At 37.2% G+C, this 22,009-nt stretch overlaps 2 protein-coding genes across 2 annotated transcripts; both read left to right on the plus strand.

Annotated features, from left to right (window-relative positions):
- Positions 1-201: 201 nt before the first annotated feature.
- LOC131146480 (single-stranded DNA-binding protein, mitochondrial) lies at positions 202-20,163 on the plus strand. Its single transcript, XM_058096111.1, has 4 exons — positions 202-581; positions 707-933; positions 16,574-16,674; positions 19,588-20,163. The coding sequence occupies exons 1-4, from the start codon at positions 312-314 to the stop codon at positions 19,665-19,667; spliced, it is 678 nt and encodes a 225-aa protein (XP_057952094.1). The 5' UTR covers positions 202-311; the 3' UTR covers positions 19,668-20,163.
- LOC131146479 (uncharacterized) lies at positions 11,697-15,879 on the plus strand. Its single transcript, XM_058096110.1, has 5 exons — positions 11,697-13,286; positions 13,385-14,064; positions 14,167-14,303; positions 14,422-14,497; positions 14,616-15,879. The coding sequence occupies exons 1-5, from the start codon at positions 12,361-12,363 to the stop codon at positions 14,843-14,845; spliced, it is 2,049 nt and encodes a 682-aa protein (XP_057952093.1). The 5' UTR covers positions 11,697-12,360; the 3' UTR covers positions 14,846-15,879.
- Positions 20,164-22,009: the final 1,846 nt, after the last annotated feature.

A 22,009-nucleotide genomic window follows, 5' to 3' on the forward strand; every position in this document is an offset into this window, starting at 1 on the left:
CTTACAGCATCAAATTGTGAGATTACGTGAGCATTAGTTTGAGAAATTTTTTCTCAATCAGAGTATTATTTAATATTTTATTTATTTTTAATAATAAAACGGAAAAAACTCAATTCTGTTTCACGAAATTTAAAATCCAAAGCATCACAAGCTGCCACGTGGCGACGCCGTCAATCTCCGTGACAGCATCAGCAGTCGTTCCTTTCCCTTCTCTCTCCTCTGCGCAGACGGCTTCCCAGGGTTTACAAACGCTAGGGTTTAAGCTCAGCCCGGAAGGCCGAAAAATATATCACACTAATAAGCCCCCTTCAATGGCTTCTTCGGTCTCAAGAAGACTCTGCAGAGCTCTTCTTCTCTCCTCAACCTCCAAAGGACCCTCTCATCTCTATAACCCCTTCTGCACCCACAACCTCTTTTCCCGCGAACAACCATCGGAACCAGAGACCGAGCCTGATCCAGACTCCGACCCAGCCGCCCCTTCGTCTTCGTCTTCGTCGTCGTCCTCTTCCTCGGATTTAGCCCAGCAATCGATGATCTATGATCGACCACTCGAGAACGGGTTGGATGTGGGCATCTATAAGGTACACTCACCCAGCATCACCATATCATCATCATCATCATCATTGTCATCTTGATTATCATGATAATTGTCGGCGTGATTCTTGTTGTTGTTGCTGATGGTGCTGTTGCTGGCGGTTTTGGATAGGCGATAGTGGTGGGGCAGGTGGGGCAGAGCCCCTTGCAGAAGCGGCTGAGGAGTGGGAGGATGGTGACACTGTTCTCAGTGGGGACGGGCGGCATTCGCAACAATCGCAGGCCTCTGCAGAGTGAGGATCCCAGAGACTATGCTAATAGGTGCGTGGTTCAGTGGCACCGCGTCTCCGTTTATCCAGAGAGACTCGGTGATGTTGTTATGAAGCACGTCACTCCCCGGTGAGGCCTTCATACACTCATTTCACGTCCCCCAATTTAATTCGGTATAAATTACATGTTTTTATGTTGGGGTTAGGTGATATGTATGTGTGTGTGTGTGTGGTTTTTTTTTTTTTCATTTTTCTGTTTTAGTGTATGTACTTCGAGATTTAAGAAGTTTAGGGGGTGCTGTTTTTGGTATTTGGTCATTGTGACATCTTTGGGAGTAAGGAAATGGAGTCATAGCCATTCACTATGGATGGCTGAAGGGTTAGTTTGACTGTGAATGCGTGATTGCTGTTAGGAATTGGGCTGTGTCACGATCAAAACATTTGAACTCTTTAGACATTGAAGCAGAGTGCGATTTCTGAATTGATTAATGGTGCAGCTATGATTTTTGAATAAAAAAATGATTGATACACTAATAATGATTAGGATTGGATTATTCATCCTATCAAAATTTGAGGTTTGAAGCTAAAACATGTCAGAGAAATGGACAGTCACAGTTTGCTTATGTGTTTGGTTTACTTATATTTTTTCGTTGTCCATATTTTCTATAATCATGAGGCTACCACATCTTTATGTGCCAAATATTTATGTTTTCCGTTCATTTATGGATGCTTCAATTTTAATATCAAATTTGTGCTGAAGTAGAATTTGATGCATTTTTCTTCATATCAGCATTGAGTATGTGATTTTAATAATTTATGTGGATGCTACAGCCTACAGGACATAATGTTCAGTTGAATTCCCATGCGAACTTGATTAAGTAGATATAGATGTATTTGTTTTTTGTAAATTGAAGTATACTTTGGAGAATCATGTTCAGTATATGTTGGTAAGGATTGTCGTTTGGATAACTTGGATTCGCCAAGAGTGAGAGAGATGAAGATTGATGCTCTTTTCCCTTTGATTTCTACCTTTCTTTGTCCCCCCCCCCCCCCCCTCTTTTGTTTAGGAGGATTTCTTATTTTTCTTGTTCTCCTTTTTGTACATTCTTCCTTCTTTAATGTAATCATCTTATTTTGCTATTAGAGAGAGAGAGAGAGAGATGGGTGACAAGGCTTTAGATGTGTCTGTAAACAGGATACAGTTAGAAACTGCTACATGTGCTAGTGACCCAAAATGAATTGCTGGGTTCTTTTTGCTCAATCAATGAAGGTACTTATGCTGCTGTAAGAGTCCATGAGGGAGTTAAGGGGGTTGTGTCTAAGATGGAGTGGTATAAGGCTCAAGGTCCATATGGGCTTTTTAGTGAAATACCTAATGAGTTCTTCTTCAATGGGATTTTGGGTGAAATTGTTAGCTTTCATCACTTTCGTTCCTAAGAACAATAGATCTAGTAAATTTGCAGATTTTTGGTATATATTAGTCTAGTAAATAGTGTGTATAAGTTCATTACTAAATTTTAGCTGATAGGCTGAGTTTTGTGATAGAAGATTTTATTTTGGAGGCTCAAAGTGCTTTTGTGGGGAGTAGACAGATTGTGGTTGCTATGTTAGTAGCAAATGAGGTTGTTGAGGTTGTTCGTAGAAGGAGATAAAGGGGTTTGTTTCTAAAGTAGACTTTGAAAAGGCTTATGAACGAGTAAGTTGGAATTTCCTTGATAAAATCTTTTTAAGGAAGGGTTTTGGTGAAAGGTGGCAGTCTTGGATGGTTTTTATCTAATGTTTCTCAGTTATTATTAATGGATAGCCTAAATCTTGGTTAGGGCTTTAGTGAAGTTAGACAAGGAGTTCCTCTTTCTCCTTTTTTCTTTGTTCTTGTGGTCGATGTTTTGAGTAGATTGGTTACAGGCTGCAAATAGAGGGTGGGTTTATGAGAGGGATTGGGATGGGAAGTGAGGGGATTGTGGTGCCTCATCTTCTGCAATGAATGATACTATTTTCTTTTTTGGAAAATCATATGGAATCTCTTTTAAAAGTGCTTGCTATTTTTCCGTTGTTTGAGAGGGCCTGTAATTTAAAAATAAATTTGGAAAAGAGTGGGATAGTTAGTATTAAGCTGGTTTTTGAGAACATTGCTTTAATGGGTAAATATGGTTATGACTTTTTCCCTTATAGGCTTCCTTTTGGCATAAAGTTATTAAAAGTAAATCTGGCATGCAATGGGGGTGGGGGGGTAAATTGCTGTGGCTTTTTCTTTTATGGTCTTCCCTTTGGTGCAAAGTTATTAAAAGTAAATCTGGCATGAAGGGTAATGGGTGGAATGCTAATTTGGGGTTGAGATGTTCTTGTGGAAGCTCTTGGAAGGGATTTCACAGTTATATCCTCTTTTTATTCATTATATTAATTTTATGGTGGGACATGGTTACCGCATTTGGTTTTGGGAAGACATTTGGGTGGGATGTTGTATGCTTGCGCGTCTTTTCCTTGTTTGTGTAGGCTGTCCTTTCTGCACAATGAATCTATTTCTTCGTTCTTTATTTCAAATTGGGAGGGTTTTTCTCATGATTGCTGTTTTAATAGGGTTCTTAATGATGGGGATGTGTTGGAGCTTGCCTCCTTAATAAATTTGTTGGAGGGTAGTCTTCTTTCCAATAGGAGAGACTACTGTTTGTGGATTAGGGGAGTACTCTTGTAACTCTTTCTTTTGAGCATTTAACCATTAAGAACATGGCCTTCCTTTTTCATGGTTCTATTTGCAATGCTAACTTCCCTCAAGATATTAATCTGTTGCAGATAGGAGGCCTTTTAAGGCTTTCTCTCTGCATGTTTGTTATCTCTGTTTTGAAAGTCCAGACCGTCTCTCACTTGTTAATTCATTTGCTTCTTTTCATGGAGGGTGTAGAATAATCTATTTGGCTTATTTGGAGAGAGTTGGGTGTGTCCGGAGTTGGGGGAGTTCTTGTCTGCATCTTTTTCAGGTTTTGGGAGGGATAGATGGTTTGGCCTTGGCATTGTGGAGGGGTGCAATTTTTTCTGTTTTGTGGGGGGATTTGGTTGGAACGTAATGCTCGTATCTTTACTGGAAAGCGGATGTCTTTGACTATGCTTTGGCATAGGGTTCAGTATCTGGCTTCATTGTGGGCTTTTGCAGCAGTATGTTTCAGAGGAATTTCTTTTTCAGATTGACAGCTCAATTGGGTAGCTGTGCTGTTTTTAGTTTTTTTTATATATATATATATATATATATATTTATTTTATCTTCTAGGGAGATTTTATTATGCTCATTGTTGTACTTTGTCTTCTCCTTAATAGAAACTCCTTTTTAATCCCAAAAAAATGTCAATTAGGGCGTAAGAAAAAATTCATGAAATAACTTTTTTATGCAAAAAATCATGCACTCTTGCTTTTCTTTCTTTCCAAAACACACTAAAACTAGTTGATGGGATTGTGCCCAATGGTCTTGATCCTTCTGCAAAGTGAACTTGCTAGGCTGTTAATTCTTTCTCAATTTCTTGGTCAATCGGCCAGTGAATTTCCCAAGTTACATAAATTAGGGTCCAAAGGGTTTTCACCCATTTAGTGGCGAAGCTGGTGACTTGCTGTTTTTTCCTCTTCTTTACAAGCAAGCTTTAATTAACCCACCCCCAAGGGTCCTATTGTAAGCTCCTCTGTTTTGCCTCTCTAGCTTGTTATTTCTATTTCTGGTCCTGTATGAAGCTTTTTGATGAAGAAATGATATGATTTAATTTGGGATGCTTTTAATTTATAAAGCACAATAACAAGATTTATGTGGTTTGGCAAAGCCTACATCTACGGAAGTAATGACACAAGAATTTCGCTAAGAAAATATCAAAGTACACAATACACTTCACAAATGATCATTCTCTCTGTCAATACACCCCTAGAAATGACATATATAACACTCTCGGAGGTTTCCCTCCAATTACCCAACCACCGCAATGGTCAAATTCAAAATTCAAAAAACTGTTTGTAGCCTAGAAACGCTCATCGACGAGAACAGGGGATTCGTTGACGAAGCCAAGAAGGACACTTGTCGACGAGTCTAGCCACTCGTCGATGATTCTTTAAATCTGCTCCCTGTATCTCAGAGACTTTGAGTTTTTCTTGCTCTTTGGATCTCCTCGTTGACGAGGACAGGGCACTCGTCGACAAGTCTCTGCTGTTGCTTTGCACGAAGAACACATCCACATGTTTTTCCTTCCTTTATTTATAAACCCATAAAGTATATGGGCCACACCATAAACAACAATCTCCACCTTGGTGATTATACGCCCCTTAGGAGAACCCAAAAAACATATATGATTGCTCCACCTTGAACTCGGAACGCTCGGTTGGGTATGTTTCCCTTTTATTACTTGGAGATATGGAGTAAGTCCAAACAATGCTTGAACTTCTTAGAAGTACCCGATTTCGTCAACATATCCGCTGGATTTTTAGAAGTATGAATCTTCTCCAATACAAGTTCACCTGAAGTAATTAACTCTCGAACCCTGTGGAACCTCACATCAATATGTTTAGTTCTAGCATGGTATACCTGATTCTTTGTCAAGTAAATGGTACTCTGACTGTCACAATGCAGCACCACTCCATCTTGCTGCAATCCTAGCTCTTTGACCAAACTGGTAAGGCATAAGGCTTCCTTTGCAGTTTCGGCAACTGTCATATATTCCGCCTCAGTCGTGGACACCGCTATCAGAGATTGAACCATGGATATCCAACATATAGGTCCTCCTACAAAGGTAAAGACATAACCTGTTGTAAACCTTCTATCATCCATATCTCCTGCATAGTCAGCATCAACAAAACCCATAACTAAAGGACAACCTTGTTGCTTGCCAAACATATGTCATATTCCGATGTACCCCGTAAGTATCTGAAAATCCATTTGACGGCTTCCCAATGCTGTCTTCTGGGATTAGAGAGAGACTTACTCACCACGCTCACAGCATGTGCCAAGTCTGGCCTCATACACACCATGGCATACATTAAACTCCCCACTGCCCTAGCGTAGGGGGGCCTTTGACATGTCCCGAATTTCCTCATCCGAACTTGGGCAATCTGCAGTAGACAATTTCAATAACTCGCTAGAAGTGTACACTCTGGTTTTGCATCAGCCATGCTAAATCTCTCCAACACCTTATGCACATAACCGTCCCGAGATAGCTATAACCTCCATGCATTTCTATCCCGGCGAATTTCCATCCCAAGTATTTTCTTGGCTGAACCAAGATCCTTCATGTTAGATTCCTTATGCAATAGTTTCTTTAACTGATTCACCTGAGTTAAATCTTTTGTAGCTATCAATATGTCATCGACGTACAATAACAAGAAAATAAGAGAACCATAATCAAGTTTATTCACATATAAGCAGCAGTCATACTCACATCTTTTGTAGTCAATCTCGATTATGTAGGAATCAAATCTTTTATACCATTGCCTCGGAGACTGTTTCAACCCGTGGAGAGATTTCTTCAATTTGCAAACTAAGTTTTCTTTCCTTGGTTCATTGAATCCCTCCAGTTGTACCATATAAATCTGTTCCTCCAAGTCACCATGAAGAAATGCCATTTTCACATCCATTTGTTCCAAATAAAGATCATAATGAGCTACCAAGCCCAACACAATCCTGATAGAAGTATGTCGGACCATAGGTGAAAAGATCTTATCATAGTCTATCCCCTTCTTTTGTGATTATCCTTTTGCCATCAACTGTGCCTTGAATTTTTCTCCTTCCTTCTCTGAAATTGCCTGCTTCTTATAGACCCATTTGCAACCTATCAGTTTCTTCCCATTTGGAAGCTCCACCAAATCCCATGTTTGATTTTTATGTAGTGATTATATCTCCTCAATCATTGTTCTCATCCACCTAACTTTCTCCTGGCCGTGCACTGCCTCTTGTAATGCAGTTGGATCGTTGCAACTGGTAAGAAAAGCATAAGACACTAATTCTTCAAACTCATACCTTGGCGGAGGCCTGATAATGCGTTTGGATCTCCGTATAGGAAGATTGTCAACTTGCTGGTTTCCCAAGTTAGAGCTCCCTACAACCATAGGACCATGATCATTTCCGTTACTTTGAGCTTTCAACTCCACCTAGACAACATGTTCATCACTATCCTAGCTTTCTGGCTCCTATTTCTGTTCATCACTATTTTGAGTACGCTTCACCATAGTCTTCTCATCAAAGACTACATCCCTACTGATCACCACCTTATTTGCCATTGGGTTCCACAACTTGTACTCCTTTACACCTTTCGGATATCCCAAAAAATTGCAATGACGAGACTTCAAATCAAGCTTAGACTTCTACTCACTAGACATGTGAATATAGGCTGGACACCCGAATACTTTCAATTTGGAGTAGTCTACTGCACTTCCAGTCCATACCTTTTCTGCCACTTTACCCTCTAGTGACGCCCTTAGTGATCGATTTATTAGAAAACAAGTCATACTAACTGACTCGGTCCAGAAGTTTTTTGGTAGCCCTGCATTAAGCCTGAGACACCGAGCTCTTTTAGCCAGAGTCCGGTTCATCCTTTCAGTCACACTGTTTTGTTGAGGTGTTCGGCGAACGATAAAATGTCTCTTAATGCCCTGCTGCTCACAAAACTCAATAAACTGAGAATCAGTGTACTTAGTCCCATTATCCGACCTCAAGTATTTGATTCTCCTCCCTGTCTGGTTTTTCAGTTCAGCCTTCTAAATTTTGAACTTGACAAACGTATTAGACTTATGCCACATGAAGTATACCCAGACTTTCCGCGACATATCATCAATAAAATTCATATAATACACATGTTCACCCTTTGATGCAGCTCTAACCGGGCCCCAAACATTGGAATGCACATAATCAAGAATACCTTTTGTCTTGTGAACAACTGACTTGAATTTTGCTCTGTTTTGTTTTCCAAGTATACAAATTTTGCAAAAATTAAGCTGACATGATTTCAAACCCTTTAAGAGTTTCCTCTTGTGTAATTCTTTCATACCATGTTCCCTCATATGCTCAAGATGCATGTGCCACAAGATGGTCTCATCATATTCAACATCTACGGCTGTAGCTCTACCTACAACTGTAGTTCCCTACAATGTGTAGATATTCCCATCTAACTTTCGCCCTTTTCCAAACTTTCATAACTCCACCTTCGAGTTTGTAATTGAAACCATTACAATTCAAAGTGTCAAGTGATATCAAACTCTTCCTCAACTCCATTATATGTCTTACATTGTTCAAGGTCTTACATTGTTCAAGGTTCTCACAGCACCATCAAACATTTTTATCTTAACACTTCCTATACCAATGATCTTACAAGAAACATCATTACCCATAAGAACTGAACCTGAATTTACTAACCTGTACGTGTTGAACCATTTCTTGTTTGGAGTCATATGGTAAGAACAAGCCGAGTCAAGTATCCAAGAGTCTGTAAGGTTATCCGATCCCGATGAAACTGAAAGAATATCACCATCGCTGCAAATTGAACCTTTTTCTTGAACCACATTCGCTAATTTTGAAATCCCCTCATGCTTTTCAACATTTCCCTTCTTCCAATTTGGACACTCCGGTTTAACATACCCCTTTTTACCGCATTTATAACATTGGATTTCTATTTTCTTCTTGGATTGATTGCAGGATTTCTGACTTGACCCACTTTTGAACTTTCCTTTGCCACGCTCATTATGACCTTTCACCACAAGTCCGTCTCCCTTATCACATATTTTCAGTCTTTGATGAAAATTCAGCAATGCACTTGTTACCTTTTCTAGATCAGGGGTCTCTTTTCCCCACGTAAGAGTGGTAACTAGATTTCATAGTTATGAGTTGACGGCAAGGAGTTCAACAACATCAAAGCTTTGTCATCTTCATCAAACTTAACATCAACTCTTATCAAATCACTTATTATTTGATTGAAGGCATTGATATGTTGATCTAAGTTTGATCCTTCGACCATCTTAAGCCAATAAAGACGCTACTTAAGAAAAAGTTTATTGTTGAGTGATTTAAACATGTATCGGCTTTCCAACTTTCGCCATATAGCCGTTGGAGAATCCTCCTCCATCACGCGATAGAGCATTTCGTCGGCCAAACACAAGCGTATTGTAGAAGCGGCCTTCGCTTTCAAATCTCCTCATATTGGCTCATCCATTCCATCGGGTTGAACATCAAATAGAGTCTTAGCCATTCCTTGTTGCATAAGAATATCCTTGACTCTCCTATGCCATAAACCAATATTACCGGTTCCATCGAATTTGACAATGTCAAATCTGCAGAACATGATCCCGATGCCATAACAACAATCGCTTTGATACAAATTTGTTGTGAATAATGATTGGATAAAGGATGTACTGTGGAATAAAAACGCAACAAGCAAATCAATCACAACCAGTAAACAAGAAATAACAAGCACAACAACAAGATTTTCGTGGTTCGGCAAAGCTTACATCCACGGAAGCAATGACACAAGAATTTCACTAAGGAAATACAGAGTACGCAATACACTTCACAAATGATCACTCTCTCTGTCAATACACGCCCAAAGTGACATATATAATAATCTCTCGGAGGTTTCCCTCCAATTACCCAACCACCTCAACGTTCAAATTCAAAATTCAAAAAGCTGCTAGCAGCCTAGAAACACTCATCGACGAGAACAAGGGATTCGTTGTCGAAGCCAAGAAGGACACTCGTCAACGAGTATAGCCACTCGTCGACGATTCTTTAAATCTGCTCTCAGTATCTCAGCAACTCTGAGTTTTTCTTGCTCTCTGGATCTCCTCATTGATGAGGACAGGACACTCGTCAATGAGTCCCTGCTGCTGCTCTGCACCAAGAACATATCCACATGTTTTTCCTCCCTTTGTTTATAAACCCATAAAGTATAAGAGTCACACCATAAACAACATAAACTACAGAAGTTTGAAAGCTAGTGCTATTCTAACCGTCAAGAAATGATTTCCTATGGGATTTTCTATGGCCTAGTCTAAAACTACCGTGGTAATTATAAAGCTGCAACCAGGTCAACAAAATAAGTAGTCGTTATTGATCTAGTCCATGTTTGCTTGCTTTGGTTCTCTCTCAAGCTTCGTGTTGTTTTTCTGCTATATAATTTATGGATTTTTCTGCTTAATTTGTGGACTTTTTACTTATCTGAATGCTGTTTGTGATCATGGTTTTAAATAACGGCCGTTACGTAGCGTAACGGCCGATACGTAACGGAAATCGGAAGCCCCGAAACCGATACGGGCCAATAATGCGGTTCGGAAAAAATTCACGGCCGTAACGGCACGTAACGGCCGATTCTCCAACGTTACACTTCGTAACGTCCGTTACGGACCGTTACATGGCCGACAGTCGCAGATTCGCTGAAGGATTTCTGCTGCAGGCAGCAGGCAGCAGCGCTGCTTTCCCCCTCCCCAGTCCCCACACTCATCTGCCATTCAAAGGGTAAAATGGAAAGTTACAAACTGACCTTGAAAATTTGTTTGCGCCTGGCGGAAGCAATAAGAAGGCTTCGAAGCCTGAGAGTGAGCACACCGAGGCTACCGAGCAGATCTACTCATCTTGCAGTTCCAGCAACTTGGCGAGTCACCAGCGACGGCGAAAGGTCTGCAGCAGCTCCGCCAGTCGTCGCAGTCGGCACCTTCCTCCGCCAGTCGTCGCAGTCGCCACCAGCCAGCCTCTCGTTTTAAGCTTCGGAGGCTCGGAGCTTGGCGTCATCTCTGCTTTGTGCTTCGCAGTTCGCAGCCTTTGCTCCTTCGAGCTCCTTCGAGTTCCCTCGAATCCCTCCCCTCTCTCGGTCTGACTCGACTACCAGGCCCAGCGTATGAGACACTCTAACACTAACACTCAACACCCACAGCACTTTTCATTATGTTTTTTTTTTTTTTAAATTATATTTTGTTGTTCACAGCACTTTTCATTCTGTTTTTTTTTTAAATTATATTTTGTTGTTCCCACAGCACTTTTCATTATGTTTTTTTTTTTTTAAAATTATATTTTGTTGTTCCCACAGCACTTTTCATTCTGTTTTTTTTTTAAATTATATTTTGTTGTAAAATAGGTTTGTTAAATTGAATTAAAAAAAAAAGTAATTTAATAGAGTAAAAAATTAGAAATCATTAATAATTATGTAAAATAAAATTTTCTTAATTTATAAATATTTTAATTGTATTATATTTTTTGAAAGATAATTATGAAAATTAATTCCATGACATAGCAAGCAATTATTAATAGTATATAATTAATATTTTTTAAGGTTAGTAAATAATTAATATTTACCAATTATAATTGAAGCCTTTTTTATAATAATATTTGAATATCAATAATCCACTACTGCATTCACCATCTAAACAAAGCATTAAAATAATGTATGTACACAAGACATCCATGTGATGGCATTTTATATTATCTAGGCTTAATTGAGCTATATTTTTCACCATTCTTAAAGAATTCTAAGGAATACTCTGCACAATTATTATAATATTTAGTCTTAGGATTTGCCAAATTCTAAGGAATACTCTGCACAATTATTATAATATTTAGTCTTAGGATTTGCCAAACTTATAGAAATAAAATTAATTCATGGCACCAATTGGCTAACATACTATTTATGTCAGCTGGACAAAGTGGTTATTTTGATAAAGAAGATATCATATTCACTCCCATCTATTGAAAAAATATTGAATAATGTTCATATTATAAAATAAAATAAAATTAAATAACATCTGTCACCCATTTTATGTTACATGTGTATCTACTTGCCATTTCTTGAGTAGGGTGACCCTGTTTATTAATATTTTTTAAGTTTTAATACATCATTTTGACCTTAAATTTAAAATTAGGTAAAATAAATGTTTACATCTATTTTTTGTTTTTAGTTATCAAATAAAGTAAAATTTGATAACTTAATAATAAAAAAATTAACCTAATAGTTAATACATTAATAAATCTGATTTTTACTAATTACTACTGGAATTTATAGAAAAATTTAATTTTAATCCATATACTGAGAAAATGCTTAAAAAATTAAATAGTCAATTTGTAATGTATGGATCTCTATTTGTGATGCTATGATGTATATGAAAGTAGAGCAAAAATCTTTTTCACCTGTTAATTTCTTATAGTTATAAATGAAAATAAAATCAAGCTATGAAAAATAATGAAAATATCTTTTTAAAGATAAAGGAATATATTTTTTTTGTAATAAAATATCTAATATTTTATAATTTTGTTTATTTAAATATAAAAATAATAAACATTACTTATTATTTTTAATCAAATATTATACTTTATTTTTACGTAATAAGTATTTAAAATTAGGACTATTTAGTACTTATTATTTAATATTTACTAAATTACTAATTATATTATTCCTGTCATTGTAGAAAGGTTGTAACTTTGTATTTTCTTTATATTTTGTGTAGAGATCATCAAATTAAGTCTATCAATATGTCACGTGATAGAGGAAATGAAAACTTACCTAGTGAGGATATTGGATGACATTTTGGTACTGCGGTAGACAGTAATAGACATGTTATTATGTGTAAGTTATGTGGGAAGATAATCAAAGGGGGCATTACACGCTTGAAACAACACTTGGCACATAAAAAGGGTCAAGTAGCTGGATGCTCAAATGTGACCACACAAGTAAGAGAACAAATGATGAAACATCTACAACAGTATGCTGAGAAGAAAAGAGATAAACAAAAAAGGCAAGAAGAAGCAGAAGCCCAAATTAGAGGAGATTTTGAGAATTTGAGCGATGAAGAAGACTTAGAAGAAGAAAGTATGAGATTTGCTCGACAAGAAAGCATGCGATCACAACAACAATGGGAAGAAAGACAAAGATTTCGAGCAAGAACAACTGGAAGGGGTAATATTTATGAAGAGGGAGGTGGCTCTGGCAGTGGTGCTACCAGTGGTTTCAATAGAGCAGGAGCTCGATCTTATAGTGGTCGAGAAGCTGGAGGTAGTGGACGACAATGGATCAATCCTGATGCCCCTGAAGCTAGACTAAAGGCAATGGATCCTATTTTAGAAAGAAGCAAGAGTGCGAAACAACCAAAACTCAACACAAAGTTACTGAAAGGTTTAAGAAGTAAATTAGGAAAAGCGGTTGGAAAATTCCTAATTTATTATCGGATTCCAGCGAATGTAGCTGACTCTCCATTTATGCAACCTATGCTTGATATTGCTGCAGAGGTTGGAAAGGGGGTGAAGGGTCCATCACCCTATGAGATATCTGAAATTTATTTGGAGCAAGAGTATCAAGAAATGAAAAATTATATAGCTTCTTTTGCTGGAATTTGGAAGGAAAGAGGTGTAACACTTATGTGTGATGGTTGGTCAGGACCAACTAGAAAACACATTATAAACTTTTTAGTTTATTGCGATAGAGGCACCGTGTTTCACAAATCAGTTGATGCCTCTGATGTGCCAAGCAGAACAGCTGAATATTATTTCAGGTAATTTTCTAATTTTAATTGTATATGCAAATAGTATTATGGACTTGCATGTTTTTAATTAAATAGTAGTAATTATTGAATCTATAATTTCATTTCAGATTAATGGATGAGGTGGTTGAAGAAATTGGAGAGGAGAATGTTGTTCAAGTAGTGATTGATAATGAAGCTGCAATGAAGGCAGGAGGAAAATTATTGATGCAGAAGAGGCCCAATCTCTATTGGACAGCATGTGCAGCTCATTGCATAGACCTTATTCTTGAAGATATTGGTAAGAAAAGTAACGTGAAGAAGGTTTTAGAAGATGCAAGAACAATAACCTCATTTATTTACAACCACACATGGACAGTGAATTTCATGAAGAAATTCACAAATAATAGAGAGTTACTTCGCCCTGCCATCACTCGATTTGCCACAAATTTCATTGCTTTGGAGACTATTGTCAAGCATAAACAAGCACTAAGGGAAATGTTTACATCTGATGCTTGGAAAAACTCAAGATTTGGAATGGCAAAATCAGGCCCAGCATATGATTCGAAGAAAATTATCTTAGGCAAAGAGTTTTGGCAAAAGGCCTCTGATATAATTAAAGTGCAAGAACCCTTGGTGAAAGTTCTTAAATTGGTTGATGGTGATGAAAAACCAACCATGGGCTTCATATACGAGGCAATTGATAGGGCGAAGTTGGCCATTCAAAAAGATTGCCGGTTTTACAAAGACTATTGGAAAATTATTGACAACCGGTGGAGTTTTCAGTTGCACCAAGATTTGCACGCTGCTGGTAAGTGTAAATCAAATACAATTTCTTATTATTTTAACTTTTAAATTATGCATAGTTGCATTAGAAAACTATTGATTAATATGTTTCTAAATTTAATTGTAGGGTATTTTTTGAACCCACAATTTCTTTATGGTGCCCCACCCTCTCCTGAAGTTGCTAGAGAAGTCATGGATGGAGTTAAAAAAGTGATAACCAAGTTGGTACCCGATATAGATACTCAAATTCGAGCTATTAATCAAGTAAGTATTGGTTCCATTAAATTGAATAATGAATTGTTCTAGTATTCTGTAATACTTTCAAGAATAATTATTAATACATCTAATTAATTAATTTTATTTCACAATCATCCTTTTTTAGTTGTTGCTTTATCGAGATAGGCAGGAGACTTTTGGAACCCCATTGGCTCAAAGGGCAGTGAAACAAACAAATCCTGGTAAATATGACTATATAGCTAAATAATGGAAAATTACTCTATTTTCTCTCTTTGTGTTCAAATTTGACTTTTGAAATACGCTATACTAATATAAAACTCTTTTTAATTATTAATGCAGCTGAATGGTGGATTCATTATGGCTTGTGTGCTCCTGAACTCCAAAGAATAGCAATTAGAGTTCTTAGCCAGACCACATCAGCTTCGAACTGTGAGCGTAATTGGAACACCTTTAGCCTCATCCATACGAAAACAAGAAATAGATTAAAGTACATGAGACTACAAAAACTTGTTTTCGTACATTACAACATGAGGTTAAAGTTAAGACGTACAATGAGAAGAAGCCAATGAGAAATTGAAGAGGGTTTCAATCCTATCAATTTGGACTACATTTTCGAAGAAGATGATTCTTTAAGTCAATGGTTAGAGGAGAGAGAGACACCACTACTCGACGGTCAGGACAATTCAAATTGGTTAAATGAAGAGGTTGGTGGTACTACAGAAGGAGGTGATCAACCACCAATAAACGCGCATGATGATTCAAGTTCAAGCCCTGAACGTACACAAAGTGATGACAATCTTGGTTTGAGCCCACCAAGTGATGATGATGGTAATAGTGGTGCTGGAGCTGGGGTTGGGGGGGGTGGCAGTGGTGGTGGTGGAGGCGGCGGTGTAGAATATAATTATGGATATGATACAGGGACATCATTTGGAAGGGATATATATCCTTCTGATCCTTATGGACTACATGACATACCTGAAAATTATGACTTGGGTATTCCTCCAGGGAACCAATCTTCACAACCCAGGAGAAGGAGTGCTCGTGGTGACCCTAACGATTCTACTGAAGATTCATATGGTGTGGTTCGTAGTTTTGGCGACTTTGGTTTAGATGGTTCATCATCACAATCATATGGATCTCATCCAGCATATCCACATTATGCATCTCGTGACTCACATTTTTATCCCAGTGGATCAGGAATCTTAGGATCTAGTGAGTCTTCTTCTACACACTACCCAGAGCCAGCCCCTGCCCCAACTTATAGACATTATTCAGGAGAATTTTCATCACCAGTACATTTTCAAGAGCAACAACAAAATGACGTAAACTTGGGTTCATTCAACTATGTATTTCCACAAGGATGGGGAGATAATTTCCCATCCCAATCCCAAGATACAGATGCAAATTATGAAGACCCTCCACGTCATTCTTTTTGGTGGTGACATGTGTTATGTTATAAATTTGTAATATTGTATTCATGTATTTTCAACTATTTATTGATATTTGATATTAATCACTTTTTAAATTCATGTATGTGTAATGTGTATATTGAGTATTAAGTCTATTGAGTATTGATTCATTTTTAGTAACTTTATGACTTTAATTAATTGATTCTTACATTTCTACATCTTTTTACTCATTAAAGTAATGTAAACTATAAAAAAAATATGCTTTTTTTTGTAAACAGCGCACTAAAATTAATATAAAAATCATAATGCCTATTAAAAAGCATTTGTAGGTTGAAAAAAAGCCTTCAAAATTCATTAAAAATCATGTATTAATGGATTTCATGCTTATTTTTTAATTTTGGCATGGTTGTGCATGCGTGAAAAAAATTCACGACCGTTACGCCCGCTTCCCGTTACGTAACACCCGCGTCTCCCGCGACCCGCGACACCCGCGACCGTTTCGCGACGTTACCCGCGACCGCGATTTCGAACCATGTTTGTGATACTTGTAGTGATCTGTGTAAAAGGCACTCTAGCACCATATCTGATGCCTCTGTATGTCAGGCATATTATTTGAGGAAGGAATTAATCCTTATAACTACTTCACCCAATAGGAATGCTTATGCTCCTGCTTGTTTTCTCAACATTATTATATAGCACGTCGTGGGGAGTTTTGCTACTGGTCTGAAAATATGATGCCTTGCTGTTGGTTGTAGTCTAGGATATTTAGTTTGATTCTGATCGGTGTATTGAATTGCTGCCTGTACATTTTGATATTGATCTGCATTTAACTTTGTCACAATGCTGCTCCTTTCTGACACGTTGCTTTTTGTGCATTGATATTTGTAGTTCAATCTTGTATTTGGAGGGGAATTTGGAGACGAAAATATTCACTGATCCAATAACTGGTCTAGTTCGGCGTGTAAGGGAGATCGCCATTCGCCGAAACGGTATCTACATTACTTGCTTCTCTCTCTCTCTCTCTCTGTGCAGAAAAACCTGACAGTAGCTTATGTTTCTTGCCTTAACACAGTTATGCATTCTGTGTTTTCATTTTGTAATTTTTCATTTTTCAGTGGTTCTAGGCATGTGATCTTTAGAGGTTGTGAATCACTATGTTTAATTTTTTTGAGTGGAAAAGACACTGATAATTATCACTGGGCATGTCAATGTGCCAACTTTCTAACATAATTTTCTGTTTATAAATCAGATATTTTGTTCTGCTCAGGTGAGCTGGTAGATTTATATTCTGTGCATTTCAGGCTCTTTGGTCCCCAGTAGATATTGAATTACCATATATGCTCCTGACCAAGTCAGAAGTGATTACATTTAAAAACATTAGCATCTTGAGTAGTCCTGACTACACTTTGAAAGGGCTTCTTATGTTGGTATTGTTTGTTTCAACCCGCTGATGCAGTATTTTATTCCTTCATCATTCGTCAGATGTAGTTTAGGAATGATGGGCACAAGTAATGCTGAGGTCTGAAGAATGCTCATAAGCTTAAGCCATCCTAGCATGGTGGTAAAGGAGTTAAAAGAGCTGGAGGGTGGATCTAGACCTCTAACTAGGGGCATAATTGGTTTGGTGCGGTTTGGTTATGGGAAAAACCAAAAACCAAGCCAAAAATTTCGGTTTTTGAAATTCCAAAGAAACTGAAACCGAATATGTTATGCATGGAAAACCGAACATTCGGCGGTTCGATTATGTTTTTTTTGGTTTTTAACCGATTTTCAAAATATTAAAATTTTTTTTTTCGCAAGGGTGGTAGTGTGGTACCTCAGCTGCTTGAGAGTTGAGATTTGAGAGGACAGGGGAGGGAGGCAGAGCCGCAGACGTGGTGCAGCAAAGCTGTGCTGCGTGTGCAGATCAAGCAGCAGTGAGAACTGAGAAGGTGACTGGTGAGCTTATCGGCTTCTCGTGAAGACTGAGAAAGTGAGAGTTGAGAGAGGGAGAGTCCAAGAGAGACAGAGCCTGAGAGAGGCAGTGTGCCAGTGACGACGACGAGAGATGGAGAGATACCTAGATCGGATCCGAGAGTCTGATTTGAGGGAGAGGGCCGAGAGGCAGAGACTCAGCGTGGCGTGACTGGCGTTGGCGATTCGCAGAGTTGCAGTGCAGAGAAGAGAGAAATCAAATGAAAGTGTGAAACCCTAGTCCCCCACTCGGCCACTCCCCAGCGACCCAGCCCATATATATATGTGTGTGAAACCATTTATATTGATTTTTGGTTTTTTCAGTTTGGTTATATTTTGAAACTAAAACCGAAATGGAAACAAGAAATTTATGTTTTTAAAACCCAAAACCAAAACCAGAAACCAGAAACCAAACCGCTTGTGCTTTTGGTCCGGTTTTTGGTTTTTCGGTAGTTTTTGTGCACCCCTACCTCCAACTAAGGTTCATTTTTGCCATTTCTAAGGGAAAAAGTATGCTGATATCCAATTGACGGCTTCAAGATGGCACACACATGTAGACATTAAATGTGATCAAGCACGACTCATTTTTTGTTAAAAACTGACACCTACCTGCCCACACGCAGGAAATCCTGATATCTAGGGGGAGGAGTGACCTGACCAGAAAAAGAAGTGAATGAATGTGAGAATAAAAAGTGACATGCTTTGATGAGATTGATGTTTGAAATAAACTCTAAAAATGTTGTCCATCTCCCAGTTGTAATAGAAAACATTATATTTTTTTGCCTAGCAAAATATATATATATATATATATATATATATATTATTTGAAAGAACATTGCCATATAAGTTAAGTTCATGGAGTTTTCTGCATAGTGATGTTTCTAGTTGAGTCCGACAAATCTTCTGGAAGATGGTTCTATTAGCAGTTATAACAAGCCCAGCTACAGTACAAATAAGTTGTAAAAAATATGTTCTTTTTCTGCTACAATTCTAATTAAATTGTAACCACTTTTATTCCTTGATTCCTTCTGAAATTGTATATAAGGGCTCTGCCATTATGAATTTTATATACAGCAAAATATACAGCAATTATTTATTGCTGTCAACATGGTATCAGAGCTGCCGTAACTAACCTGTCCTCAGATCCATGGCGTTACCCTCTTCCTCTCCTCCCTCGGTGCCTTCCACAGCTTCTTCATTCTCTCACATTGTTACAACCAAACTCACCACAGGGAACTATCTTTTCTGGAAAGCTCAAATTATAGCTTACCTAAGGGGCCAGGATCTCCTCTCCTATATTGATGGCTCACTTCCTTCTCAACCGGAATTTCTCCCCGGAACTGCAGAGCAGCCACCCAAACCTGACACTGCTTTCTTGGCCTGGAGATGCACTGATCAGCTGGTCCTCAGTGTTCTGTTCTCTCTCTCTGAATCAATCCTTGGCCACGTACTCTCTTCCTCAACATCTCGCGATCTATGGTGTTCCCTCTCCACCATGTTCTCCTCTCACTCATAAGCCAAAGAATTTCAGATCAGATTTCAACTCGCCAATCTCTCTCGTGGTGACCAATCCATCTCTGATTATTTTGGAAAAGTTCGGCTTGCTGACTCCATTGCTGCAACCGGTAATCCTCTGTCTGATAAAGAGCTAGTTTCTTACATCCTAAATGGCCTTGGTCTCTCCTATGAATCCTTTGTCACCTCCATTATTACCAGAGCAGAACCTTTGTCCATCCATGAACTGTATCAACTGCTATAGGTTCCATGGAGCCAAATATAGCTTATTGCATTACATGATTCAGCATGTATCTGTTCTAGAAGTTTGGATAGGAGTACTTGTTTTTTTGTTGTTTTTTGTTGTGTTTGGGGAGGAAAAGTTCAGAGTTCTTGGATTACATTGTCATGAGTTCTGTTGTGTTTCATGGGTTTTAATAATTTGGAATTTGCAGGTCGCGTTGTATTTCTGAGTAATGGTGGCGATACCCAGCAAGCAACTCAGGCAGAATTGAAAGGTGTTGGCTATTACTGATCTGCAGGAGGAATGAGAGCAGACAGTTATTTTCACAGATGTATTTTGCTGTCATGTTGCTTTGAGTGGGTAGTGGTAATGCAGGTGCTAATGGTGGCTTCTGCTGAATTTTGACCGTAAATACATCATTTGTGTGGCCTAACGATTTTATGTATTTGCATTTTGGAAGCCATTAAAGCCTTCGAAATTTGCTGCAGCAGTTTGTATTGGTTAATCAATTCAACGAAGAGATCATTCAGTTTTTGAGTCCATGCTTCGAAGAGAACCTTAAATCGGGTGGTCACGAGTGTCACTCGAGCAATTATGTTTGAATGTTCTTGCTGTCTTTGGATATGGACTCTGATAATTCCTAACTAATACTAGCTCTTGGTCCACTTATTGTTGAAACTGGCACATCAGCTGATTAGCAGGGTGTAGGAATCTTTTTGTAGCACTGAGAGGTGCTTGAATATTCATGGATATTTTCTTATTTAAGCTCATCAACTTGATCCTTTAATGTCGGGTTTTTATTATTCATTATCTGCTGAAAAATCATGTGTGGCGACTCCTTTTTGGGATCTGTCGTTGTTATGCGAAGTATGGAGAGGAAAAACATCACAATTTAAGATGAAGTGTTTATGTTAAAATCATTTTAGTGAGAACTGTTTCCTGTCAAAGGGTGGCGGACTATAGTTCACCAATGGGGGGAGAATCGATTAGTGATTTAAGGGCTGTTTGTTGTCATTTTTGTTTTTTATTTTCTGCTTTTATTTCTCTGTGGAGAAGAATCATATTGTGACAATGCACTTGTTTATATTACTAGTTTATTTTTTTTAAACGACAATTTTTAAAAAAATTGAAAACCAGAGTTGATGCTTAGTTTTTTGTTTTCTGGAAGTAACTTTATTGGATCAAATTATTTATTTTTATATGTAAATTAAAATCAAAATTAAAGTAAAATAATTGTGTGAATTTAAAATATAATAAACAAAAAATATTCATAAATTTTCTAAATTTTTCAAGAGAGAATAAACAATATATAGAAAATGTTTTAAATATTTTTTTTGTTGTCATGTATGGTAAAATTGCTCGTTTTTAAACTATAATAATTAAGTAAATTACTTATAATAATTTTAATTATTTTATTCATATGTATTAATTGTTATTTGATTTATAGACAAAAATAAGCATTTAATTAATTAATTTTTTGTCTTATCATTTTTAAAAATATTAACGCTTTTTAGATTTTAGTTTTAGTTTTTGATTTATATTTACGTTTTTATGATTTTTTACAACAATAACGATAAATCTAAAGTTCAACTAGGTAGGGTTTGTCACATGAATGTTTTTCCATTAATTTACTAAATAGAGGGCATTCTCCTCAATTACTTTAAAAAACTATTAAGTTCTTTTTCACCATCTCATTTTAAGTTAATCTTTCAATTCTATTCTTATCCTTTTTAGTATTAGTAACAATAACTAACTCACTTCGTGCAAGGTGCCGTGCTTGGCTTTCATTTCAAATGCACAAATCATTTAAGCTGCCACTCTCTTAACTTTACTTGTGCTACGCCGAGTTTATTGCAAATAGATTCATTTTTTAGTTTATCTTTTAATGTTATATTACTCATTCACATTTACATTCGCATTTCAGCAACTTTTCCTTTTTGCACATATTATTTTTTACTTGTCCAACATTCTCATCTGTAGAGTATGAATGGTATTAAATTTGTCTTATAGAACTTTTTCTTTTATTTTAAAGGTATTTTATGATCACACAACATGTTCGAAGCACTCTTTCTTTTTATCAAACTTGATTTAATTCTATGCATTACATCCTCTTCAATTTCTCCTTTCACTTACACAATAGATTCAGAGTATTGAAATTTACTAGTACTATGGATTTTTTGATTATCAAATTTAATCTTATTTCTTTGCATGACGAAAATTATATTTTGTATATTTTATCTTATTTCTACTTATCTTAAAACTTCTAAACTCTAAAGTTGTTCTCTATTGTTCAACTCAATCCTACTTTCATCAATCAAAACAACATCATTTGCAAACAAGGTACACTAAAGGTTCTTGTTTTTGGATATCATGAGTTCATCAATCATTAAATGGAAAAGATAAAGGCTCAAAGTATAACATTGATGTACATTTATTGTGATTGGAAATTATCGAAACTCTCCTGCTATTGTTTTAACGATAATCGTTATTCTATCATACATATCCTTAATGATCCAATATATCTACTGCATACTCCTTTTTCTAAAAAGACCGACCAAATAATTTCCCTAGGTACTCTATCATAGATTTTCTCTAGATCAATAAAAATCATATACATATTTCTCTTCTTTTCC

Source organism: Malania oleifera, chromosome 13, assembly GCF_029873635.1.
Source record: "Malania oleifera isolate guangnan ecotype guangnan chromosome 13, ASM2987363v1, whole genome shotgun sequence".
Classification (NCBI taxonomy): domain Eukaryota; kingdom Viridiplantae; phylum Streptophyta; class Magnoliopsida; order Santalales; family Ximeniaceae; genus Malania; species Malania oleifera.

Bases quoted from the DNA above. Each gene is read 5' to 3' on its own strand.
- LOC131146480 (XM_058096111.1), top strand. From the start codon at position 312: ATGGCTTCTTCGGTCTCAAGAAGACTCTGCAGAGCTCTTCTTCTCTCC. The intron at 934-16,573 runs GTGAGGCCTTCA...TGATATTTGTAG, and splicing joins ATGAAGCACGTCACTCCCCG to TTCAATCTTGTATTTGGAGG. The intron at 16,675-19,587 runs GTATCTACATTA...TGGAATTTGCAG, and splicing joins GATCGCCATTCGCCGAAACG to GTCGCGTTGTATTTCTGAGT.
- LOC131146479 (XM_058096110.1), top strand. From the start codon at position 12,361: ATGTGTAAGTTATGTGGGAAGATAATCAAAGGGGGCATTACACGCTTG. The intron at 14,065-14,166 runs GTAAGTGTAAAT...ATTTAATTGTAG, and splicing joins CCAAGATTTGCACGCTGCTG to GGTATTTTTTGAACCCACAA. The intron at 14,304-14,421 runs GTAAGTATTGGT...ATCCTTTTTTAG, and splicing joins AAATTCGAGCTATTAATCAA to TTGTTGCTTTATCGAGATAG.